We start from the raw sequence: 26036 nt of genomic DNA, 5'->3' as shown, positions 1-26036 counted from the left end.
AATTCTGAACACAACTTTGCAGTTGTCTAAACACATGGGGTCAACCACAGGGAAAATGTATGGAACAGCCGTCCTATCAGCAAAACAGTTAATTAACCTATTAAGAATACCCATATGCCATTATTTAACCATCACAAGGCCTGTTGCTTGTCACATAGGTTTCAAGAACATAAGTTAATGCATTAGTCTACTGATGGAAATGAGGAGTTGCCCTAGCCCCTGATCGGCGCATTTGGACATATATATGCAGGAGTTTTATGATTATATTAATTATTTCCATATTTTGAAAGGACATCTGTCTTGTCGCAAGTTGCACAAGGTATGGCATCATCCATTGGCACGCACGCTTTCCCTTTAAAACGTCAAGGGAGGCGTGTAGCTACGTCACTGGAGCTGACCAGTTCTAGACGGCGTGTGAGAAGCATTTGATAACCACTGAACAGGCTACCTGTTTCATCAGAAGTCGGCATTACAATCCTCAAGAGGTCCCAAGGGTCCACGTTCATCTACCTCCACTAGGCTCTGCGGGTACAAGCCAGTGGGTATACATCTCTACAAATCTGTGATATGGTAACATTATCGGGAGCCACCCATGCTTTTAACCTAGACTGACCTACACCGGTATTGCGAAGACGCTTCATTCGTTTGCTTGTGTTGAGAGTTAAGGAACAGCTACTGGCCTACTCGGAATTCGCAGAAACGACATCACGTCATAATATTCCAGATACAATTTTCACCGTGGCTGCCACCAGAGAAAGCGAGTGCCAAGGACTGTCAAGAGGATATACATTTATTTCAAGAAATATTTGTGTGCCTTTACCTGATCGTCTTTACTGCGCAACCTACTTTGACATCAAGCAAGTACCTGGACACTTTTCAAAGTGCCACACAGGATTTTGCACAGAGTTTTCCAGCACATGATGTACACAATTACAAGGGGTCCCAGCAAACTTGTTACGCAGAGGAGAACAGGTGAGTGTAGCCTACTCCTTGACCTCAGGATGATCATTCCATTGCATGTAGTGGTCATATGGTGGCACGCATTCATATTGAATACTTATTAAACATGGTTAATTTACCTAAATATTGGACAGTTTCCATCGCCTTGGCAACACTGCGGTGTAATTTACCAGATGAGATTATCAAAATGTATTCGTGTAGTTATGCCACCTTGCAAGTTGAGCAAGTTTGAGTTGTGTCTGAATTGGAATGGCTAACGTTACCATAACTAACCTACATTCAAACGTGTTATCATGTGTGCTTGTTGTGACTGTACGTTTATTTGAATTAAGGTCCAACACAACAGATTGACAACAAAATAAACGACTTCAAGCACAAACAAACATCTTGGACAACGACAAGGTGAGTAACCGTGGGTAGCAATGCTAGTATCGCTAGCTCATTTGCTAAGATTACACATAACGTTGCTGTTATGTAGCCTACTGTTCATGGCATGATGAAGCGACATCTGCATGTTTTTTTTACATGATCGCCATGTGTCTTTCTTCCGAGTTTTCCAGGATAATGCAGCCTTCTGATACTCGGAGACTAGCGATAAGAAGGTTAACGTAACTAACTTTATATTCATAGGAAGCTGCTGATGACTAACGTTAATGCTAGTCGGCTAACTCAAGCTATGAAGGCAGAATGACATTTGCTTGGTCAGAACGAGTAACGTTAGTCTCTATGCAAAAAGTTGTTGGGTCATGAAGCCAAAATGCAAAAGCCACCTGTTAACTTTATGCACATATGCTTACGTTCTCTGAGGTATCCTACTTAATGTAAAATGACGCTGAGCAAGGAAGGTGTGACCTTGTACAAGGCAAGGTTACAGTGGCGAGGTGTAATGGTTAGCCAAATAATCTGAGTTTGCATTAGCTACGCGGTATTCTATGCGCCTTTCTAACACGTGAAACAATAAATGAAGACCTTGAAATAAAAATGTTTGCAAGAAAACAAATTGATCGATCAATGACATAAAACCTCATCTAAGTTTAAGTGAAGAGATTAGATAACCTTCCAGATTTCAATGTTATCAAGCTAGGTCTAGCTAGCCATTCCTGTAGCTAACTAGGAGCTACACTTTTAATTTCACACTTTCAGTGAGTAGAACAAAATCAAGATACTTAGGCGCAGGTTAACACCAGAAATAAACTATAGTATTAAACGTATGTGCCTAGTGACATTTTGTTTAGTAAACAAGGTAACTAGCTAAATAACTTAACGCACGCTAGCAACACAATAACGTTTCGATAAGTGCAAAATTAACTAGACCTTAAGTGAGACGTGCAAAAAATCGTATGTTGCGCAGTGAGCTTGAAACCGATTTTAAGTTTAGAAGTAATCATGAACGTTAGATTGTTTCATTGCACCCCTAGCTGTCTCTTAGCAGTGGTCGCATGGTCTTCCCAGCGTTTCGTAATTTCGTCATCATACAAAGTTTCGTAAGAGGAAGTACGGCAAGCCCGATGGTTCAAGGTTTTCAAACGGCACAAACGCAATTTTTTACAGAAATGTATACAGTTAGTTCTTCATTTACAGATACATTCACAAATATACTTTGTTTCGCAAATAATAAATGTCACTTTATTTGAGATTCAGAGATACAATTTCAGAAAATTAACCCGTCCCATATACTTCAACCGACCTGGCAGCGTTATCCATATTTAGCTCTGACTCCACATTAGCTCCATGTTTTATGTGTCTATCTTGAATGGACTGACAGACTGATTTGAATTCCCAAATACAGCTCCCCTGCTCCCAAGCTTGTGTTTAATGGATTAAACAAGAAGAAACTCCACACACAAACTACACCACAAGCCGATGCACAACCTGAAGGATTCACCCCCTCTCATGAAGAGAACGTCAAGTTTGTGTATGACGGTAAGCAGTCACATTCAAAGTGCTGACCGTGTTCTCTTTTCATGTGTTACCCACAGTATATGAGCCGACTTTTAAAATGAGAACTTCTGAACTGTAATCCACAACCATGGAACAGTAGTAGAGGGTAGAGCTGTTTTGACAGCTTTATATTGAGGATTTGTATAGGGTTGTATGTGTGTGTCTGTTTGTGTGTTATGCTGTGAAATGTACAGACTAATTATGTGTGTGTTTTGTGTGTGTGTGTGTGTATGTGTGTGTGTGTATGTGTGTGTGTGTGTGTGTGTGTGTAGCCTGGCAGGAGGTGGAGCAGCAGTTGGGAGATGCTGCGGCTGCTGGGGACCCAGGAGCAGGTCTGGGACCTGTGCAGTACTCAGAGAAGACTCCCAATCCCCAGCTGAAGAGTGAGTCCTCTTCCTCACTCTCCCCACTCTATGGTGTCAGGTGGCCAACCCAATGCTCCAGTTCCTTAATTGCATAACTGGATAAATGTGCATTAATCCAGATGAGAGGGTGCAGCATGAGATTCCGTGCGATTAGTGGAAGGCAATGAGTGCATTCAGGAACAGGTTGCTGAAGTGTATCTTAACTTAAAGCTTTACACCATGCAGAGACTCTGTTAATGTGCTGATCACTTTATTTCAATGTTCCCATGATCCCATCTCATCTCGGTGTTGGTCAATTTGAATGATTACAGTTTGCATGAGCTTCTCTGGTTTATGATCAAACACATGGCATTGGCAAACAAAATGTTGTTTTCTATTGGACCAGAGAAATTCATGGAGTGAATCAGTCCTGTCCTGACCAAAGCCGTTACACTCTGTGTGCTGGCGCAGTTAATGCTCACCTGAAGTTGAGGACTTTGGTAAATCCCCTGTTTTGAAAGTGGCATGGTGTGAAGGAAGCTGTGCGGACACCTCACTGCTGCTGTTGCTCTTCCTCACCCTTCCCTTAGTTCTCACAGACACTTCAGGGCAGCAGGGTCAGGCGTGTTTGTCCTGAGAACTTATCCTGTTAGAGATTTACAGGCTTCAACAGATCTCCCTAGACTTTGGTGGGAATATGCTCTCTCTCTCTCTCTCTCTCTCTCTCTCTCTCTCTCTCTCTCTCACACTCACTCACTCACTCACTCACTCACTATCTTTCTTTCTCTCTTTGTATCTCTTTCTCCCCCCCCCCCCCCATTCCTCAGATTGAGTTTATGTTGCCTCTCTCTCATTCCATGACACATGAGCACTAATTTTTGTTAAACTCAAGTTGCACAAGAGTAGGTATCATTATGAAATGTCTCTGGTCTGTCTTGCAGATTTTGTGCCCATTGATCTGGAAGAGTGGTGGGCCCAGCGTTTCCTAGCCAACATTGCTAACCTGTCATGATTGGCTGAGAGAAGAGATGGCCTAGGAGAACCCAGGGCGACTCCCTGAGTGTGGTGTAGGACGAAGGCTGAGCTCTTGTGAAGAAAGGAGGAGAGTCCTGCGCGACACAGAGGCATGAAGGCCTTAGGAAAGTGTTCTAGGCCACCACTGGGACTATTGCACATTGCCACATCTGAACTCTGACCCCTTTTAGCCTTTTGATTCTAGTCTCTCAACACTAACAGCTGTCCTTTCGGCCAGTCAGCAGGAGGGTTGATGAATGTTTTTTTTTTGTTTTGTTTTCAATTATTATTATTTTTATTTTGAATCTTTGTCAACCCCACACTGTGCTGAGATAAAATGTCTGTATTACTTTGAAATGCAGTAAATGTGTATTTTCAAAATGTGTGTGTGTTTGTGTTTCCAGTGATAGAACATTCCTTGTAGTTTTGTCTTGTGATAGAGATATGCGTTTGTGCCAGAATCTTTCATTTTACCAAAATGGGGTGGTGATAAGGAAGCTGTTGGCCATATTCAAATCAGTACTACCCTACCTTTACCTGGCTGTAGTATCTTATTGAAAGATACCCATGAGGCATGACACAATAATGTAATCAGTCAGAGGTGATTGGAAACAAATATCTTTGGGCAAAGGCTGCTCTTTGAAGCAATCATTCTTGGTACCTTGTGATCATTCTTTCAAAACAAACAAGACCAAAGAGCGGTTTGCTCTAATTAACATCTCACGCCTCCCACTGAGAAACGAAGACACTACAATGAGGAGAGTGAAGGGGAAAAGGGAAGGATGTCACAGACTGGTTAATGTAAAAGATTGCATCTAACAGTGGCCAAAATGCCTGAGATGCGTGGTGAGAATCGTCACTCCAAAAATTAAACATGGCAACTAGTGTAGTGTCCTTGCTGGTATAGTAAAGGGACCTGGATGAGTGTAATGAGGGACTCAGTTCAAGGCAGAGATCATCTCATTCTCAGCCAACGGGGAGCCTTTCCAAGGCCTGTCCTTGAGCGCACTGAGAAAATAAACTCAAGGTCCTCTCTATGCCCACACTCTCCTGTGTAATCATAAATCAGATAGACAAGGGTAGAGTATTTTTGCCAGTAAGAATAAGCATTGCATGTTGCGCAAGTGATTGCATTCATGATTTTGAGGAAGTTGTGGAAAGTTTCAGAAGAAATGTCATTACAGGAATTCAGAAAGTCTTATCTGTAGCCAGCTGTTTGGTTTCATGATGCAATTTTCCAGTGCAATATATTCAGCACACATTAGTTCTGACCTCATTAGAAATATTTTATATTATATATACTCTATAACTTAGTCTATAACTTAGTACATAATTAATTCAGCCTCAGCCTCCTCCTACAGTTTTTATGTTAAGCAAATAGGTTTGATGATTTTTACTTGGATTTTGAATTTTTACAGTAAACTGCTTCTTTCATTGTAAATTAAGTTTAACTTTGATTGTAAGTTGATTTGTCCTTTTGCGTGATCAGCTATCTATGGTAATCAGCAGCCAGAAGGCCAGCTGTAAATTACTTAACTCCCTCTCCAGCAGGCTGCGCTAGTCTTTCAGGCAAATCACTGGATACCTTACAGCGTCATCAAAGAGCGTTGAGTTAGGGTCTTATGAGTTACTGTTGTCGCATACTTGCTGAACACGCCGGATAGGTCAAACCCCTTATTAGACATTCTCTGGTCAAACATTCCCTGACAAGATGTCTCGGTGTTTAATGTTAATGAAATATGCTGTCGGAATTTCTCAGCGAACCAGTTCGAGACTTGTGCTCTCTGGACGAGGATCTGGAAGTAGAGTTCTGACAGCCACATTTAAAGCAGGTAACGTTAGTCAGCTGTTAAACGTTTTAACGTTAACGTTAACCATATAGTGATACTGGCTCTGTAGGTTTGTGATCTTTAATCATGGTGAATTTTAGGTCAATGCATTTGCAAGGTCAGGTTCAACTGATACATCGACCATGAGGTAAATTCATGCATTGACTCTGGAAGGAACCAGATAGCTACGTTAAAATAGTTTGTTTTGACAGCTGATGCAACTCGCTGCAGAGTGTTATGTTAAATCCCTATGATATTACTGGCTACATTGCTTCTAAAACATGATTGTAAAGACAGCTGATTATAATGTCCTGGCATGAAATGGATTGATATACTACGGTAACATGTTACTGTTCTCTACAACTGTCAGATGGTGGTGAAGTCGGAAAACATCATTACCACACAAGACCCCAGTTCTGGGGCTCGGTCCACTCCGGTGTCGCACAGAACCAGCGATATTTCAGCACACAGCAGGCCGAGAGTGCGGAAGAGGAGCCTTTGCACACCATCATAAGTGATACAGAGAACGTACAAGGTGTGAAGGCTAATGCAATGTAGAAACTTTGTCTCGCTAACTAATTGTGTCTAGACTAGTATCCGTGCCTTTATATTAATGGTCGCATCTTTGGGTTCTTCAAGGTTCCTTTTCCAAGCATGAGTTTCAGGCAGAGACAAAGAAACTCCTGGACATTGTTGCCAGGTCACTGTACTCTGAGAAAGAGGTTTGTGAATAGATGTGTGTTTTTGTGTTTGCATGTTCCCCATCCCTTAAACTGCACAGTTCACTGCAGTGTTATTGGAATATATACGTGATCATCACGTAACATTGATGTAACTCTGTTTATGGTCTACGTTGTCCCTTGCCCAGGTGTTTATCCGTGAGCTCATCTCCAACGGCAGCGATGCTCTGGAGAAGCTCAGGCACCGTCTGATCACGGGAGGCGGGGACACTGCTCCCATGGAGATCCACTTGCAGACTGATGCCGCCAAAGGCACCTTTACTATCCAGGTGTTTGCTCAGAGCATGCACTCTATAACACACACACACACACACACACACACACACACACACACATACACACATATATGTACACACCCATAGATACTCTCACTCACTTCCAAAACAATCGTTATTGTTTGTTTTACTCTGTCGTAATCATGCAGTCTGTGGTGTCTATATCTGGTGTCTGTTCTCCATGTTAGGACACAGGGGTCGGGATGAACCAGGAAGAGCTGGTGGCTAATCTGGGCACTATTGCTCGTTCTGGCTCTAAGGTACATCTGTTCTCTTTGTAAAGATGGTGAAATTAAGAGCTTTCTACTCACTTTCCAGGAAATCCATAGTAGTTATTACTCCCTTTTTGCCCAATCAAGCCTTTTTTAATTGCTCAGTGAAACCTCTTTATTTCTTTCTTTTTTTGTCTCTCTCTCTCTCTCTCTCTCTCTCTCTCTCTCTCTCTCTCTCTCTCTCTCTCTCTCTCTCTCTCTCTCTCTCTCTCTCTCTCTCTCTCTGCCCACTCCCTGTCTTTTGTCCCGCCTCCCCCAGGCTTTCCTGGACTCTCTGCAGAGTCAGGCAGAGGCCAGCAGCTCCATCATTGGCCAGTTTGGGGTTGGTTTCTACTCGGCCTTCATGGTGGCTGATAAAGTGGAGGTGTTCTCCCAGTCTGCAGAGCCTGGCACCCCTGCATATAAATGGGCCTCAGATGGGTATGCTCACACTTAGAGTGAACAATGTATACAATATACATATAAGATTCAAGTTTATGTATACATATATGTATGTTAGGGCTGTCAAAATAACTGATTAATTTCAATTAATTAATTTGAGAAAAAATAACTGATTAAAAAAATTAGTGCAGATTAATCGATTCCGTATGACCTTTGACCCCGAGCCATTTTAGACTGTAAAATGAAGGAGAGAGAACAAAATGTGCTGCCTGGATCATTGATTGGAACATTTACTTTTAAATTAATAAAAATAAAGTGTTGATTAAAATAAAGTTCTCTGCAATGTCTGCAGCAAGGTATTTGCATATCACCGGAGTTCGTCAACTCTAAAGTCACACATCAATGCAAAGAAATAGTGTTGACATTGAGGGGAGTGTTCATTTATTTTCATTGTGTCCCCTAGGTTATATCTGTGGCCTGAAATGCCTTCTATGTTAAAAAAAACTTCTTCCCAAAGCACTTTTGAATTTATTTTTCTCAGCATATTAGGTCATATCATAGATTATTATGGCCATTATTTGAACAGTGAAAATAATAAAAGAGTTTTTGAACTTTAATGTCACTAATGCTGATTATTCAATGATTTGAATTTAAATATATAAAATACTTTCACAGCAAAAATTATATATGTGATTAATTTAGATTAATTAATCACAGAGTATGTAATTAATTCGATTACAGCCCTAATGTATGTTTTATATAGATTATGCCCAGAGTCATGTATTATCAACTATATGTCTCTTTATATGCTAATGATCCTCTATGTTGGAGATGTATGTATGACTTTGGTGAGATAATATGATAATGCTGAGGGTGAAGTGTGACTGAAAAGGGTGAGTGTGTGTGAGTAAGACACTGACGTGCACTGTCCCGTGTGTGTGTGTCTGTATGTGATGGACTTTTTAGGTCTGGTGTGTTTGAGATTGCGGAGGCCAGTGGGGTCCGCCAGGGCACCAAGATCGTCCTGTACCTTAAAGATGACTGCAAGGAATTCTCTGCTGAAGACAGGGTCAAAGGTCAGTTCATGATGCTTTTGAATCTCACTCACAGTAACCACCATGAATTCTTGCTGTGATTGAGCCAGAGCTCTTGGTGTTTTTGATTGCAGAGGTGGTCACCAAGTACAGCAACTTTGTTAGTTTTCCCATATTCCTGAATGGACGAAGATTGAATACCCTGCAGGTAAGTTTTTTTTTCCTTCCTTTTTTATTTTTTCTGAAGCTTACCGCTCAGCAAAAAAGGTCAAAGTTCACCACAATGGCTACTACTATTATGCACTGAACCCAGCAGCGCATACTGCCTTGTATGTGAAACAGTCTTTATTGTCCCCTGTGTGCCTCTTCAGGCCCTGTGGATGATGGAGCCGAAGGAGATCAGTGAGTGGCAGCACGAGGAGTTCTACCGCTTTGTGGCACAGTCGTACGATAAGCCTCGCTACACCCTGCACTACCGTGCAGACGCCCCCCTCAACATCCGCAGTATCTTCTATGTACCTGACATGGTAAGAACAGAGGCAGGCCTGTCTGCTGTGGGCAGCACGTTTTAGGCCTTCATGTGTGGTATTGTTTGTGTTTAAAAAAACAGCCTTGTGGTTATGTCTTTAGTTGTCAACAGACCAATGACTGAACTGGATATTAGAGAAGAATCAATCAAATCTGTGATTTAATTGCCAAATATGCTTGCACACACACAAGACATTTTTGATTTGGCAGTCAGTAGCTCTCTAGCAGTACAGAAAACTATACCTGCATGTTATGCCATATAGCAGATCAATAAGATAGATTGATTGTGAATATACTATAGTTGCTCCTATACACATTTACAGTAAGATTCCTCTGTGATCGTCCTCAGATTAATGCAGTTTTTCATGAGGCAAGTGCATTGCTAGGCTAGTGTGTAGTGATCCATGCAGTGGAAACACAGAAACACAATATTGTGTTTGTATTTTACATATACAGTATATATTGTAAAAGATATATTATATTCATTTATTTTTAAAAGTCCGCTTTGTGTGTAATGCTGATGTCATCAATGTATTGGCTAAATGCATTGTTTAAGAAGTTGTTGGCTGTCAGAGTCCTGTAACTGACGCTTGGTTGTCTGTGTTTGCATGAGCAGAAGCCTACCATGTTTGACGTCAGTCGTGAGATGGGCTCCAGTGTGGCCCTGTACAGCCGCAAGGTTCTCATCCAGACCAAAGCCGCCGACATCCTGCCCAAGTGGCTCCGCTTCCTCCGAGGTGAGCCTAGTCTCGCTCGAATCAGAGCTGGGGAATGGGGAGACTGAAACATTGCAGCTCTAAAAGGAGTAGTTCATTATTATGTTCTAAAAGGAGGAGTCTGTTGGCTCCACATGTGTCTACTGTCCTAATGAATGGTTGGATTTATACGGATTTATACGGTTTCTTCAGTTAAAGGTTGTATCAGCGATAGCGAGGATACGTCACTTCTGTTGATGTTCAAACAAAACAGAGCTAGGTCGCTACTCCCTCCCCCTCCCTCCTGTGCAATTAAAACTGTCCTAAACGCGCATCTCATCAGTTGTTGAAACACTTTATTTTGCTTTTGAGTGGGTTGCCAACCCTTGTTGGTAGCAATTGTTTTTGTACAAATCTCGGAGCCTAGGCTGCCCACAGAGACGCGTTTTTGTGACGGCCTGCTTATGGGGCAGACAGCTAGCGGATCGTTAGGAAAGATTAGATGAATGTGATCATTTATGTTTGGGCCTTTTTTTGGGCCTGAAATCGCTGATACAACCTTTAAATACGCATAGTGGTGTCTCATGAGGATCCTATTCATGTTGCACAGCACTTAACTATGTAATTATAAGTCTATTAAGAAGTCTAAATTCTGCCCCCATGGCATAGCTTGGTAGCCGGCTGTGCTAGCCACTTGCAGGATAACTTGAATTGGGTAGCACCCAATTTGTTTTGTTATTTTTCCTAACGACACTCGGTGACCTCAAACAACAGGGCCCTATGTTGTAATCGGCCAGAGTTCTTCTTTAATGGTGCCTCCCCAGCACACTACAGTGTAGAAGAGAACACTGGCAATGACAGGCTGGTAAAACATAAGCAGATATTCAACTGCACTATTTTTACAAACTCCTTCACCAAGCTCCTGTACTCACCCTCCTGTCCATCCCTAATACACCCTACAATTGCAGTGTCGTCAGATCTTCTGTATTTGGCACAAATCAGTGTTGTAAGTGTCTGCAGTATGCAGGGTGAATAAGATTGAAGAGAGCACAGTCCCCTGTGGTGCACCAGTACTATTGACCACAGTCTTAAATGTGCAGGCCCTCCGCTTGACAAACTGAGGTCTCTGTCCAGGACATCTGGTGCGAATGGCGCTGTGAACAGGGTCCTGCATATTTGGTGCCAAATGTACACACATGCATACCCACTTACCCTCTGCACCATTTTTTCCTATTTCTATAGGTGTGGTGGACAGTGAGGATATTCCCCTTAATCTTAGCAGAGAGCTACTTCAGGAGAGTGCCCTCATCAGGTAAGGAGCAGTACACACACTGACATTTTGATCTGGAGAGTTCTTTAAGATGTAGGTGCAAAACCCAGTCGTGGTGTATTTCATAATTTAGCAATGCCATCTAAGCAATGTAGGAAATCACACACCCAAGGAGTTGTGTTTAGTTTTGTATGGTATAGACTGGTTGTACTTGGTCCTGTCTGTGTGGGCCTCTAATAACAGGGACTGTGTTTTCTACTCAGGAAACTGCGGGATGTCCTTCAGCAACGTGTGATCCGCTTCTTCTTGGACCAGAGCAAGAAGGAGCCAGAGAAGTATTCCCGCTTCTTCGAGGACTACGGCCTCTTCATGAGGGAGGGCATCGTCACCACAGCAGAGCAGGATGTCAAGGTAGTCATGGCAGCTTAATTGTTTTAATGATGTTTCCTGGCAACCAGAACTTACCTCAGAATTACCACCCACAGACTTTTTTTCCTCAGTGTTTCAGTGTCAAGATTTCCGGTTCTACCTCTCTGATCTGTTAAAATGTCTAGTGCTTTGCTTGATGTCATAAAATATTCTAAATGTCATGACTCAACCTGTTTATTTCACTTTGTTTTCAGTGTATAACATTTTAAGTTTGAGCTCTAATACTTCTCTCAGTTCTCTGTCTCTGATTTTTCTGACAGATATTGCAATTCCGATTAGATTTGTGACTAGATTAACCATTTGGACAGAGCTGTGAGCTGCATGCTGCATTGCAGCCTTTGCAATTAACTAATTGCATTACAATTTCCATAAAAAATCGATTAATTGTGCAACCCTAATTACAATTGTATGTTCTTTTGCTATATGTCAGTTATGTTATTGTAAATGTCTGTATTGTATCTGGTCTCTGCAGGAGGACATCGCAAAGCTGTTGCGCTTCGAATCGTCGGCACTGCCGGCCGGCCAGACCACCAGCCTGATGGAGTATGGCAGTCGCATGAAGGCGGGCACCCGCAACATCTACTACCTGTGTGCCCCCAACCGCCACCTGGCCGAACACTCGCCTTACTTTGAGGCCATGAAGCAGAAGGACATGGAGGTGAGCGGCTGAGAGAAGTGTAGATCGGGAGAGGTCGCAGTCAGGCTTTGTATGTGCACCAGCTGGTGTGTTTGTGTAGGAAGGCACAAAAGATGTCCATTATTCATTTCCTTGCAAAAGTGTTTTATTCTTTTATTTAAAGGATAAAATGATAATGGAGATTATGAGACTTAAATAGATGAAATAAGATGACTTATGGGGGGTGGCAGGGGTGTCGGACTGGGGGTAAAACCAGTACTGATTGCTAGGGACCCAAGGGGAGGGAGGGCCCTTGAAAAGTCTGGAATATATTTTATTATATTTATTATGGGGGCCCATCAGGACTGCCTATGCATAGGGCCCAGAATCTTGTGCTACGCCCCTGGGTGGTGGGATGGGTAGGGGTCAAATTGTATTCAAGTTTAATGATGGTCTTTCCTTGTCCTCTCTCAGGTCCTCTTCTGCTTTGAGCAGTTTGATGAGCTGACACTCCTCCACCTGCGAGAGTTTGACAAGAAGAAGGTGATCTCTGTGGAAACTGACATTGTGGTGGATCACTACAAAGAGGAGAAGTTTCAGGATAGCAAGCCAGGTAGGGGGGGTTCTTCTCGTGTGTTATTCATGTTAAGAACAGATGGGGGCACTATAGCCCTGGTTAATCCACTTACTGTTATAGTTACAGCAAAGTGTTGATTCGGGTGTACTTTAAAGGTGTTTCTTTGGATGTTGAATAGCTTTAAACCTAATTTGTCTCGATGCACATTCAGCACAATCAGCGCAATTGATGAAAGTGTGTGTGTGTGTGTGTGTGTGTGTGTGTGTGTGTGTGTGTGTGTGTGTGTGTGTGTGTGTGTGTGTGTGTGTGTGTGTGTGTGTGTGTGTGTGTGTGTGTGTGTGTGTGTGTGTGTGTGTGTGTGTGTGTGTGTGTGTGTGTGTGTGTGTGTGTGTGTGTGTGTGTGTGTGTGTGTGTGTGTGTGTGTGTGTGTGTGTACCGCAGCATCTGAGAGGTTGACAGATCAGCAAACGGAGGATCTAATGGCCTGGATGAGGAATACTCTGGGATCCAGAGTGACTAACATAAAGGTAGCAGCAGCATGACCTCATATGAGCACATCTAACACACACACACACTAAGCTAAGCTACTCGTGGAATTGTGTTGCCAGTATGTAGTAAGTTTGAAAAGTTGTAATTGTCCATGTCTGCTCTAAAGTGTAAAGCTATAGTGTTTGGAAAGAGTACATAAAGTCTGAGTGTTTATGTATATATTGTGTATTATTGCGTAATCCTCAGATGACGCCCCGTTTGGACACACACCCGGCCATGATCACGGTGCTGGAGATGGGTGCAGCACGGCACTTCCTGCGCACTCAGCAGCTGGCACGGAGTGCAGAAGAGCGGGCACAGATCCTGCAGCCCACGCTGGAGATCAACGCTGGGTAAGGAGCAGGGGGTGCAGGATTTGCAGGGTTAGCATCAGCCAATTAGCATCCACTATCTTTTGTCTTGGTGCCCCTCAGGGACTCACCTCTGTTCACATTTTCACAACAAGTCAATTAGGTGCCACATCCACTGGAGGACACACACATGTGTTGGTTTTGTGGCTTGGTGAATGAGCTGACAATTTCCTGTTGGGAGGATCAGCTGATGTGCATGGACAACATAGTTTTAATTGGCTTGTTTGTGAAAATGTGGTACGCATGTAATTTTACGCAATTCTTTATACGTGTAGGTCATGAAGTGAAATGTCATTGAAGTCATGGAAAGATTTGAAGTCTTGTCATTAAAATTGGGTGGGAGCCCTGCGAATTGCAGTTTTGTAATGGAAATAACCTGTGTGTCATTTTGTTGTTGTTGCTGTTTTAAGTCATGATCTGATCAAGAAGCTGCACGCACTGAAAGACTCCAACTCTGAACTGGCACAGCTGCTTCTGGAGCAGGTACGGTGGCCCCTAGGAGTCACATTTCACATGTTACTGATGTGGTCAAGAGATCTAATGAGTGACATGTTTCACATATGATTTGTTTGAATATGGTTTGTTGGATTACATACTCGCTGGTGCTCACACAAGCATGCTTCGCTTATCCCTTAGATCTACGACAACGCCATGATTGCAGCAGGTCTTAACGACGACCCCAGGCCCATGATCTCGCGGCTCAATGACCTGCTGACCAAAGCCCTGGAGAAGCACTGACCCTTGCCCCCTTCCCAATCACCCAACATGTCCTCTGTACCCCCAGTAGGGTTTAAGACTCTTGGCTTACCCCCTTATCTGTCCGCCCTAAACAAACTATGCCTTTTTCACACCATGAAATGTGATTGGAACCAGAACCTGTAGTCACCTTGGAGACAATACAGGAAGGCCTGGAGAGGTGTGTGTGTGTGTGTGTGTGTGTGTGTGTGTGTGTGTGTGTGTGTGTGTGTGTGTGTGTGTGTGTGTGTGTGTGTGTGTGTGTGTGTGTGTGTGTGTGTGTGTGTGTGTGTGTGTGTGTGTGTGTGTGTGTGTGTGTGTGTGTGTGTGTGTGTGTGTGTGTGTGTGTGTGTGTGTGTGTGTGTGTGTGTGTGTGTGCGCGCGCCTGCGTGCGTGCCCGCCCTGAGGTACAGTGGGGAAAGTTGAGTGGAAGCTGAACGCTACCTTTCTTACATGTTCATTCATTAAATGAATGTGGGTTTGGTCTGGGAGAGGAACACAGCCATGATATTCCAGTAGGATGTTGGCACAGATTAACATCAATGTGAGGCAATGTGAAGAAGTTTGTGTGAAGACCTTGTGTCAATGAACAGCAAGGAGTGTAGACCCTCATGTTTTTAGTCTATTTATGAAGCATTTTAAAGCAAGAGCACTTCTCCACGATAAAAGGTTCAAAGCCTCCATGAAGATCAGGCAGTTGCAAACATCCACCAGTAATAGAGCTTACACAAGCACATTATATGTGAAGGGCAAAATTCCGCCACAAACAAAATGAAGTTAATTCTTCCCAGGCTTCTCTACTCTTTTAGTCATACCCCCACAAACAGCTCCTCTGTGATTATTCTGGTGTATAAAAGTTATGTCAATTGAAATGTTTTCAGTATAATTTCTTCTGTGTCATGATAAAATAATTTCAGAAAAAAATCAAGTGATTCATTTATTCAAAAAAAAAAATCTCTCTCTCTCTCTATATATATATACACACACAAATAAACTGAATGTATGAATATGTTAGTAATGGAAATATAGGACATCATATATTTGAAATAAATATATATATCATTTTATTTTATTTACTTTAAAGGTACCTCTAGATTGGTGTGGAATGGTGAATTGTATATAGTTTGTATAAAAACTAAAAGTAACCTTCAGGGTACAAACTTTATCTCTGTTTCCACTGTTTCTCGCTTACACTGCATTGTGAGGAGTTGGGACCCGGGCAGGGCCAGCCGGTGTGCAGCGAGGCGTAGTTTGGATGAAGTCGTGTCAGCAGAGCCATTAGCACCCATATGGCTGTGGTGGATTCCCAAGAGGTTGGCAGCCATGACCCAGATTGATCCTTTAACACATTCACTGGATGAGAGATCAGGGGCACTTTTCTTTAATTCAATTTGTTGACTATTTTCAGGTGTATGTGAATTACAATACTGTATATACCACTGTTCATGCTTTCATTCTTTGTAGATAACGGTTATGAGATCAGAACAGGTCAAGGCATGCAACATACACAACATATCCTATGAAGTAAGATCTCAAATATCTTTCATAACTATTATGCTTCAAAGGTGATGGCAACCAGGAGGCCCATTTATAGTTACATTTAATTAGGTAATCAAAGAGAGAGGATGCATGACATTTTCCTCCTGCCTCCACCTACTGGTTAGCCTACATTTTTGGCACCCTCCAGTTAACCCTAGAAGGTATTGCTGTTGAATGTTATGTTATGGAATGTTATTCTCCAAGAACGAGGAAATGATTAGATGCATTTCCTTAAGCTTTGTGTGTGCATATAAAAAATGTGCTAAATTTTTAGGATATATTTGCATTCCTTTGGCGGTAACTCATGTGTAACACACTTCACACATTTGAACACAAATTTAAAAGCCTGCACTCAGCCTTGTAAAAGAAGATGCAGTAATGGAATTTGCAATAACGGTAATTCCTTTAACCGTTTTCACATGCTGACTAAGACATATCCTTCCTGTTCAGCTGCAGGCGCTTCCAATGCCAACAAACAGGCAGGCTGTTCTAGCGGCCTCCTTCCTTAAGAAAAATGAACTGAAGTTCTGATGTGGGCCAAAGCAAACCTGTTACCCTGAGGCAGGACATTCAGTGAGGACAATCAAAGATTGTCCCCTGAGGGAAATGCTCCACAGCCTGCATCAAACTTCAATTGAAAAGGTATAACAATGCATACATATAATGTAAACCAAACCAACATACATTGAAATGGAAAATAAACACACTACCTCATTTATAGCATGTTTTAGGTCATATTTAGGCACACCTTTGTGTTTTTGTCTCTTCCTAAATGAAGTAAAATGAGATACTTCTAAATGAGCTACAAATTAGTTACATTAAGCATCCATCTCAAGGCAGTTCCAGTTAGACAGGTTATCCTACCTATTGTTTACCAAAGTGCACTGCATAAACAAATCATAATAAGGGGACTTGCTTTTTTTTGGAGGGGGGGGTGGGGGTGGTGTGGTGGCAGTTACAGCCATCATTTTTTTTCCAATGCAAAGCCCACTAAGGGCTTGTATTGTAGTTGGTTGCAGCATTAAGACAGTTGTATATTGCTTGATTTTACATATGTGATTAAAAAAACCATTCCCTGATCCCCCCAGTATAGTGCAACTCTATGAATCATCTTACCCCTCCCCTCAGATATATGGGCTATAATGGTCAGTGTTTAGTGTTATGACACAGAACAGGAGCATTGAAATGCAGGCCTTGTCCATTTCTGAGGCTGCCGCTCAGGACAGGAGTCCCTTATGGTGGGCAGGGCTCGCGCCTCGTCTGTTTTCTTAGATCAGGACACCATGTTCTCTGCGCTGTAGCGCGAGCGTGAGTGAGGGAGCAGGCGTACGCACTGGCAGAGCAGAGACAGGCGTGACACACTGGGCCAGACTGCGGCGATGCGGCACACAAGCGCAGTTATGTAACGAGCAGGGCTGCAGAAACGCACAGACAGAGAGAGAGACCGAGCGTAATCTCTCCCTCCCGTCCTGTTGGAGAGAAAAATAATTCTCTCTCTTCAACCCCCCCCCCCCCCACACACACACACACACACCCACCCCACTGACAAGATCACATCTTAAAACAGCATCTGTGCTCATTTTTCTTTAGTTTTCATCAGTTAATTTTACATGGATAAGAATAACTACAATTAATTCATGCAATCATTTCAGAATTCTTTGGCTACATCTATTGTCTTGCAGGCTTAATAACTTTTTTTTACCAGCCAGTTGCACTCCGCAGAGGTTGTAGTCTATAGGTCTATAGTTCTGCGGAGTGGCTGATTGTTTCGTTACTTTGATACAGAAGGGTTACTGTCCAGTTTTCCCAGTACAGTAAGCATCTCTTTCCCCTCCATGGCCCTTTAACCCAGTTCTCTTCCATTTTTAGCCAGCACATGAAAAACTCATTATAAAAGCACAAAGTGAATGAAGGCTTACCAAAATGGTCACTGATAACGGTTTTAATTACAACCGTATGCTCATCTATCACCAAGAGCCAAGAAGAACAAACAGCTCAGCCTGTGTATACAGACAGACAAAAGCAGGGCTGTGGATGAAGGAAGAGTGCCTGCAAAGCTCTCTCCTGAATATGAACAAATCGTATTTTCCGTTTCTTCTTAGAAATCTACAGGCTGAGAATACCGTTTCAAATGAAGGCTTGTTCTGGACATGCCCAGCCCTTTGTCTAGCTCAGCTTGTCCTTGCCCAACCTGGCAACTGCCTACCATTCAGGTCACGCTTTGCAAACACTGAAACTCACACACTGAGGTGACAAAGGCAGACGTGGGTGTTCTCTAGTGAGTGCCTAAAAACTCTAAGGTCTTTCATGGGCAGGTGCTGGCGGGGAGGCAGAGGAGATTTAAGGACATACAGTAAACCCACCACATGACCCACATTTGCCTCCATGTTTATGCTACTTGTTTTTTGACTGGGTGGCTATATTGATAGAATAAGTATGTAGTCAGAGCGACATAATACGGTAGCTAAAAGCTACTCGGATCACAGATCTCCAATTGGCCTTCAAGCATCCATGTTTCATGTTTTCACACAGCCTCTCGTGCATTGTTGATAAAATATTATTTGATTGAAGCCTTTGCTTAGATTCTTCTAATTCTTCAGTGTCAAAGAATTGAATTGCTGTCTGGAGCAACAAAACACCAGTTACCTGTTTATAGTTGGATGGTTACGATAGCACTAAAGGCAAGGTCATACCAGGTCATGTTTGAACACTGAGAAACTTCATGAACAAATCATTAGCTATTGCTAGCCATTACTGCTACCAATTAAAGTCAATCATAGTGTCTCAGAGAACTTCAAAATACTCTAAAATGTTTAAACCAAAAAATAATAGATGAAGTCTAGGGCAAATGTTAAGACAAGGTGAGTGCCAAAGTCTAGGCAGATGTTAAATACTGGAATGAAAACCAAAGCAATTATGATATTTATCTCAACACTAGTGAGTGGGAAAAGGCCTTGCCACTGTGGTCTTAAGTTGGTATTGGTCTACACATACTTTCTTTGGGTGCGGAATAAACCATATCCGATTCCAGACAAAGGTAAAAAACATTGCCATGACAGACACAACATGCCTTCAGACCATTCTTCTCTATCCATATTTCGTGTTTTTCTGACAAAAGGTTGCCTTAGTCCTCAAAGTAGATTCCTGTCGACAAATGATACAACATACCAAGAGAGTTTAGAGTCAGTCTCACATAATGTATACCTTGTTTATTGTCACAAACAGAACACTGATAAATTAATGAAGGCCATCCACAAATATTGTGGAAAGTGGTTTCAATGGTTATACAAAGTTGTCATCTGCTAATCTTAAAAAATGTGAAAAATGAAAAAATGTGTAATGAAAAAGTACACCAGAACCTTCAGTGCTTCAAATAATATTCATCTTAACCTTTTGCTTTCTTGTTGCAATAAAAAGATCATTAATACAAGCCTTCTTAACTCAAACAAAAAGAGTGCCAACTTTACTGAGGTCCTTATAGTAACTCTAGGGTTTCGGAAATAATTCATACCAATAGTATAGGACATTTTTTGGTGACTAGGCTTGCTTAGCTGTCCACCAAATCAAATGAAAATTAGGCCTATTGTATAATTGCAATTGAAGATATGTTTGTGTGGATGATACGAATGACTCAGATACCACACACACACACACACACACACACACACACACACACACACACACACTCACACACTCACACAGCGCATGATTTCACTTGGAAAAAATGTTCGAACTTAAAAAACTGAGGACACACCCTGTCATCTAATGCAGTGTACTCAGTTGTGGGAGAGAGCTAAAGAGAGAACAATGCAAGAGTGGACATCCCACATACCAGTAGAGTCCTCCACAAGAACCCCACTTGCGCCCTCAAGTCCTTCACATCTATCGGCCTTGTTCTCCATTCTCATACTATGGGGACAATTTTAAACATTCAAATTAAACAGAAACAAAAACAAAATGTTCTTCTAGGCATTGAGGCACCCTGTGTTTGTCCCATCAACCGTGCCCCCCCCCACCCACCCACACCCGTTTCGCCCTGTCATTGTATACTGGTTTGATTTCTTCTTCAGTGCTTATCCACATTGCAAAAGATAGATCTCCATCCCAACCCTGGCCCTCTCCCCACGTCCCACCCGAGAGAGGACGGTCCTCCCAGTAGTGTGTAACCTCCCTGCGGTAGGCCCTCATCTCTCCGCCTCCATGACCATGGTGGCCATCTGCTCTGGAGAGGCCTGCTGGGCCACGGCTGCGGGCCAGCCTGACGGGGGGGTGGCCGTCTGGGGGGCCCGTGGCGCTGCAGTCCACAGGCCCTGGGGGCTCGGGGCTGGGGGGCTCATAGCCCAGTTCACCTGAGGAGGTGGGGAAGTCGCCATGGACCCACGGGGGCTGCCCGCGCTGTTGTAGCTCTCCGAGGCCTTGAGGCGCGAGAACATGGCGAGTGCGTCGGGGAAGTTGGGTGGCGTCGCTGGTGTGTTTGCTGGAGTGCACATCTATGGGAGGAGGAAGAAGAGTGACAACAATAAGGAGAGTGTAGTGTTCCGGAAAAATCTTTCATTCACCCTTACTATACTTTTCAACTATCATTACAGGCCATTTTTATGCTATGTGTGACGTTACCGTTATTGTTATTTTCTGCCTATTATCCTAGGTTTATACATTGATTTAGCAAAATGTATTCAGCCATTAGGTTAATACACTGGGGCAGGCTATATATGGGAATGCATTTATTTTCTTCTTTCTGATGATACCATGATCCGATTAATTTGGCTATTAGGCACTGTGGTTAATTCATGTACATAGTACATAAAACACTGTCCTGTGGTTTATACGCGATGCATCTAATACAAAGTAAATTACTGTACCATAACATTGGTCACCAAATAAATTGACAATAACAAGAATCAAATGACAATTCTATAGACAGCTTCACGTGTAATTGGAGCTTCCCCCTATTGGCTGGCCCCTGGGTTCGACATGAAGACTCCTACTTCCTGTTTCCTGTCTCTTAGTGCATGCTATAAATGTTCCCAGGGGCCAATGCCCTCAAAGCAAAACAGTAAGCCACCATGCCAAAACAAACATGACCTAAGGAAAATTCTCCATTGCAAATGAGTAGTTTGACATACACATCATATACTCCCGAGTCCACACAATTATTCCCTGTTTTTAGAACACAGGATATCCTTACATCTATGCTTTGTACAAAATGTGATCATGCAGTGCATGCATGACAGACATGTTTTTTTTTGTCCTAAAGAATTACACACAGGAAACTGGTATCCTCATCTCTAACAAGAGAGATGCCCATCAAAATAATTCCTGGTGATTACAATTGTCAAAACACAGTTACAACTCCAAGAGAAAACCTGGGACTGCTAGTGCTTCAAGAATGGATGGAAATAATTCAAAGTGTAGGCTAGATGCCAAAAGAAGGTTTAGTTCTATTCGCAGAAAGAGACAAGTCCTCCCTGGTGTGATGTAACTTTTTTTCTGGGAAAAAGACAAGAGACTTTTCATTGTCACTTTCACACCAGTGTGCAATTATGCCTGCCGAGATGCTCTCAAGAGCAGCGTCTGAACAAAGACACTAACCACAAGTTTCACAGCACCAAGGTACAGCCTTCAAAAGATGACTACTGTGGCATGAAAACTGAACACAGCTGAGACTATTCACTATAAACATTTTTTTTTTTTTGCATTTGTTTGAACAATGGTATTCTGGCCCTGTTACAAATGCCCTCCATTTTGTTGGCCCAAAACAGTGTCCATTCAAAACAAACGAAGTATTGTTTTGTATATGCCCACAACAATGTACAAAAGGCTTTGTTTACACCCGGATTTTCATTTTACAATCTCTAAAAGGTAACGTAAATAAATAACATTCTTCTCTAATGAACACTGAATGCATTTCTATATTTTAGGCACATCAGTATGGAGGGTAAAGACCGCTGTGTAATCCCTGTAGCAATATAGTGTGACAATAATTATCTTTTCCACACCAGCCCTGCTTGGCTCCAGATATTCTATTTACAGTACTGTTCTACTCCCTGTCCAATAATTCTGATTCCAATAATTTGCACATTGTTACAGCCTATTTCTACAGCCTTACTTAAACATTAGTTGTTCAACACCAATACACAAGACAGAACAGAGATGAGATAAAGAACGGGATGATCAAGGCATAACAGAGGATCTGTGTAAGAGTACCCTAGGATGTGCCTTTTCATAGACAAAAGACCACACATGATAATGACAAAGATGTAGTGAATGAAAATGACTAAAGAAGAACCCCCGAAGGGAGAGAGGGGAATACCCATCACCCTCTTTCTGTGTCACATGCTAACTTTATAACTCCACTTCCTCTTTACAGAAACATGCATCTACTACGTCCGTCATAGAGCGAGACTTCCAGGTCAATGATCACACACAGGGGCTAAATTATTGAGCGCCATCATCTTGAGGAGAAATTAAGGTTTCAGTATTTCACGAAACAAATTCTCAGTATTCAATGATGAAAACTTTGGGCTCGGTACATCAATCATGATAGCCATTTGGACCTTAATTATTTTTTGGAGGGGTGTCAAAATGTCAAAAATTGTTATGACCTCTTGCAAGAAACAGTACTGAGAACTGATTTTCCATTAAACATACATTTAAGCTTTTCCCAATTTTTAAAGGGGGGGAAGAGGTATGAAAATAAAGAACTTGATTGCCTTTTGCCTAATGACAAAATGTACCTCGTTTCTTGCAAGAGGTCATAACAATTTTTGACATTTAACCCCTCCCAAAAATAATTAAGGTCCGAATGGCTATCATGCTCATCATGATAAAGGGACAGGCGCTAAGCCTGTAAATGGTTTATAGATTGTTTTTAGAAAAGCCAGCGCCTTTCCAAGCACAATGAAGAACAAAGAGACAGGAAAGCATAAGCCCAAGAGAGAATGAAGTACGCAAAGTGCAACAAACTTTTTTTTGATCAAAGGAATTCAGATGTCAACATTGACTCAACTAGAGGGCTCAGCTGAAAGTGTGAACTGTGTCACTCGATATCCTCCTCCTCTGCTGTCACAGGGAGTTTCTCAACACACATTTGTTTCCTACAAGCTGCACCATAGGCCTCCATGTTTGCAAATCCTCTGTTACTGGCACTCTCTTGTTCCTGACCTAAAATAAAGCGCACATACTACTGAGCTGACATATTTAAGGACCACAATGGAAAGGACCACAATGGAAATAAGCCCTAGGGCTTTATTGTGTTTATCATTTTTACCAATAATGTACAAAAGCATTTTATTTATTTATTTATTAATTTCAAATCAATTAATCAATGCATCACAAAAACATGCTTGTTGTTTGTTTTACATTTCACATCATAATGGCCGCCTATTTTAATCCCCCCATAAAATATCAAGGGTATTGTTGATAGTACTTCAATGATATCAGGCAGGTAGTAGTAGTAGTGGTGGCGGTGGTAGTGGAAGTAATAGTAGCAGTAGTAGTAGGAGTAGTGGTAGTAGCAGTTGTTGTTGTGGACACTCAAGTACGCTAGAGCTTAATAATTGTCTGATGTTTTTAAAGACAAACCAGACAAGAAACCAAACACAAAGTCAAATCAGAATCTATACGAATAAACAATGGCTTAATCCTTTAAAATGTTCATCTTGCTAGACAGGTTCACAAAAGGATTACTTTTGTTCTAATTATGGCTTAGAAGCTACATACCGTAATGTTTGGGTTTTTTTCCCCAGTGAACAGCATCTGAACTTAAAACAGTTAAAAAGTTTTGCATATGGCATGTTCTGGTGCTTTGTATAAGGTTCTGTGCAAAAGTTCTTTAGCCAACCATGGTCTTTACATGGATTTGCAATGGTTTCAATGTAGTCTGTATCAGTTGAGTTCAGGTTGTTTGTAGTGTGTGTCAAAGCATTGGAAGACCTTAGATCAGCTCTTTAGAGATTCAAAACTGCTGTATGAGGCTATTAGACAATTTTAGTAACACCAAACATAATTGTGAATACCCTTTTCCTTGAGGGTGTCTTCCACAAATGGCTTCTAATGGTTCCCTGTATGCTGCATAATTACTTAGAGCAGCCATTTTAATAATATAATAACCATAAATCTGGTAAAGTTGATGTTTCCAGACTAAGTCCCGGTGTGAACTGAGTCATTATGTAGCAAAGTCCTTTAATAAATGGAAAACTGAAATACTCATTCTGTCGGTACACCTACTGTAATGTTCCCACACTCACAGAAATTGAATCATATTGCCTGTAGGTAATGATCGACTAACTACACCATATGAAGTTTCCGTTTTAAGTTATTACACCCATTTGTGCATGTCTGTTTCCTTAGATCTAGTCAAAGCTGTTCAGTCAAACGCCAATTGAATTGTCAAGCAGCACACTGAATATTCATAGAAAATAAAACATCTGGTGTCTGACTTGCTTAAATCATGGTCTTTGGGGACATTAAAGTGTTGAGTTTACTTCAGCGTTTGAGTTTCATTCATAGCGCTGAATGCAACCTAACACTACACCACCACGGATGTAAACAGCAGTTTCAAAATGTTCTCTCTCCTTCCTGGAATCACCCTCCCCCACAATTTAAGAACACGTATGAAAGCTTGAATTAGCATTTAGATGTCTGGCCAGTCTGCGTTAAATTTGAATCAAAGGTTTCTGAGTTTCGTGGGGCAACCAGAGGCCCGACCTTGGTGTTGTATAAATATGTTTAATTCTTTAGTAGGCTCAAACAGTACAAAAAACGTGGGCAGAGTCTGTGTTTATTTTTGTTTGACGCGTGCTCCGCAACATGGCGGACAGGATTTTATTTTTTGTAAGAATAGCCTTTTAACCTCTACATATTGCTATCACCATTAAGAACATTAATAATGGCAAAACACCACAACAACCAAACAATTATAGTGCCAAGAAAACATATGACCATACTTACCATTTGATGGTGGCTGTATGGTATATTAGTTTCTTGAAAGAATGTGCTGAGAGCAGTCTGCAAAACCGAAAAAAGCTCGACTGAGTAGCCTAATCAACAGAGCTGATATAACATCTACCGTGACAAACTTCTTGCTACAAAATCTCATTTGCATTCCTTATAGTTGAAATTACACAATTTCACCAATAATTCCCACATTACATCGATTTGCCATTTAGCCTACATTACATAACAGCAGATGACAGTGTTGGTGTGACTTGCACGCTATCTTTACATGAGCTATAATGTCGAAATTGTAGATATATCAATAATATTTTAGAGCAGGAGTGTAGCCTTTGCTGGACTACACGGTTCAAACGAGTCTTATTTTTGTTCAAATGAATCAAGTATTGCTAGGGCTAACGGGTTCTCCAAACATACACAATTCAGCCACCTTCATGTAAACAGAAATAGAGCAAGCGTGTCCTTACCTCGAACTGCCAGTGTGCCGCTTGTAAAAGCTGCTTTGCTTGGTCTGCCGCACAGCCAGCAGTTAGAACAAACTGATTAATCATGACCTGGTGTTTTAATTCATCCATAATTATTATGTTTACGTATCAGTGTTGAAGCCTAAAATCGAAACGAGGTTGAAGGTCTCGTCTTTTCACCCATCCACCATTGCCGGTTGAACCAACGATAATGTTTAAGTAGGCTAACAGTGTCCTCGGCGCCCCCTGACTGACAACTGACTGCAGCGAACTGAAAGGATCATTGTGGTAGGCTAGGACCTAGAGCTGCTTGCAAATCCTCCTCAACCAATAATCTCAACTAGGTGTTTCTGTAACGTTATAGGAAGTGTCATTAGTTCAGTAAACAATACCAGAAAATTATGACCAGCTGCTGGTTATTGCCAGTCGGTTTAACAAATATGTAGGCATCAGTTTTGAATGGACATGCTCATGCTTAAAACATATAAATCAGTACCCCCCCCCCCCCCCCCACCGCATTTTACAGGAATGTATTATTA

The 26036-nt window shown here is 41.9% G+C and overlaps 3 protein-coding genes across 3 annotated transcripts; 2 read left to right on the top strand and 1 right to left on the bottom strand.

Moving 5' to 3' along the window:
- The first annotated feature begins 443 nt into the window (after positions 1–443).
- Positions 444–4640, top strand: LOC143102309 (MAPK regulated corepressor interacting protein 2-like). Its single transcript, XM_076265809.1, has 5 exons — positions 444–972; positions 1293–1362; positions 2750–2883; positions 3174–3284; positions 4187–4640. The coding sequence occupies exons 1-5, from the start codon at positions 918–920 to the stop codon at positions 4255–4257; spliced, it is 441 nt and encodes a 146-aa protein (XP_076121924.1). The 5' UTR covers positions 444–917; the 3' UTR covers positions 4258–4640.
- Positions 4641–5888: 1248 nt separating this feature from the next.
- Positions 5889–14831, top strand: trap1 (TNF receptor-associated protein 1). The gene is made up of 18 exons (XM_076265808.1): positions 5889–6091; positions 6459–6623; positions 6728–6810; positions 6957–7097; positions 7292–7363; positions 7635–7795; positions 8723–8832; positions 8925–8998; positions 9162–9317; positions 9935–10055; positions 11256–11325; positions 11547–11694; positions 12185–12370; positions 12803–12941; positions 13347–13432; positions 13641–13786; positions 14215–14287; positions 14441–14831. Exons 1-18 carry the CDS (start codon positions 5971–5973, stop codon positions 14540–14542), a joined length of 2154 nt encoding a protein of 717 aa, XP_076121923.1. The 5' UTR covers positions 5889–5970; the 3' UTR covers positions 14543–14831.
- Positions 14832–19272: 4441 nt separating this feature from the next.
- ubald1b (UBA-like domain containing 1b) lies at positions 19273–25779 on the bottom strand. Its single transcript, XM_076265807.1, has 3 exons — positions 25501–25779; positions 25031–25087; positions 19273–20568 (listed from the first exon to the last, which is right to left on the bottom strand). The coding sequence occupies exons 1-3, from the start codon at positions 25606–25608 to the stop codon at positions 20263–20265; spliced, it is 471 nt and encodes a 156-aa protein (XP_076121922.1). The 5' UTR covers positions 25609–25779; the 3' UTR covers positions 19273–20262.
- Positions 25780–26036: the final 257 nt, after the last annotated feature.

This window comes from Alosa pseudoharengus, unplaced genomic scaffold (genome assembly GCF_046254945.1).
Source record: "Alosa pseudoharengus isolate Yale_2024_CS ecotype anadromous, Long Island Sound unplaced genomic scaffold, YU_APseudo_1.1 YU_APseudo_1.1_scf_4, whole genome shotgun sequence".
Taxonomy (NCBI): domain Eukaryota; kingdom Metazoa; phylum Chordata; class Actinopteri; order Clupeiformes; family Clupeidae; genus Alosa; species Alosa pseudoharengus.
Note: the sequence above shows the minus strand (reverse complement) of the source record. Positions and strands in the feature narration are given on the sequence as shown.

What these genes read in the sequence shown, in the direction of transcription:
- LOC143102309 (XM_076265809.1), top strand. Translation starts at nt 918, where the DNA reads ATGATGTACACAATTACAAGGGGTCCCAGCAAACTTGTTACGCAGAGG. An exon ending in TGTTACGCAGAGGAGAACAG is followed by an intron (nt 973 to 1,292) that starts GTGAGTGTAGCC and finishes ATTTGAATTAAG; the next exon opens with GTCCAACACAACAGATTGAC. An exon ending in TCCCAATCCCCAGCTGAAGA is followed by an intron (nt 3,285 to 4,186) that starts GTGAGTCCTCTT and finishes TCTGTCTTGCAG; the next exon opens with ATTTTGTGCCCATTGATCTG.
- trap1 (XM_076265808.1), top strand. Translation starts at nt 5,971, where the DNA reads ATGTCTCGGTGTTTAATGTTAATGAAATATGCTGTCGGAATTTCTCAG. An exon ending in TGATACAGAGAACGTACAAG is followed by an intron (nt 6,624 to 6,727) that starts GTGTGAAGGCTA and finishes GGGTTCTTCAAG; the next exon opens with GTTCCTTTTCCAAGCATGAG. An exon ending in AAGGCACCTTTACTATCCAG is followed by an intron (nt 7,098 to 7,291) that starts GTGTTTGCTCAG and finishes TCTCCATGTTAG; the next exon opens with GACACAGGGGTCGGGATGAA.
- ubald1b (XM_076265807.1), bottom strand. Translation starts at nt 25,608, where the DNA reads ATGGATGAATTAAAACACCAGGTCATGATTAATCAGTTTGTTCTAACT. An exon ending in CGGCACACTGGCAGTTCGAG is followed by an intron (nt 25,088 to 25,500) that starts GTAAGGACACGC and finishes TCGGTTTTGCAG; the next exon opens with ACTGCTCTCAGCACATTCTT. An exon ending in CATACAGCCACCATCAAATG is followed by an intron (nt 20,569 to 25,030) that starts GTAAGTATGGTC and finishes CTCCTCCCATAG; the next exon opens with ATGTGCACTCCAGCAAACAC.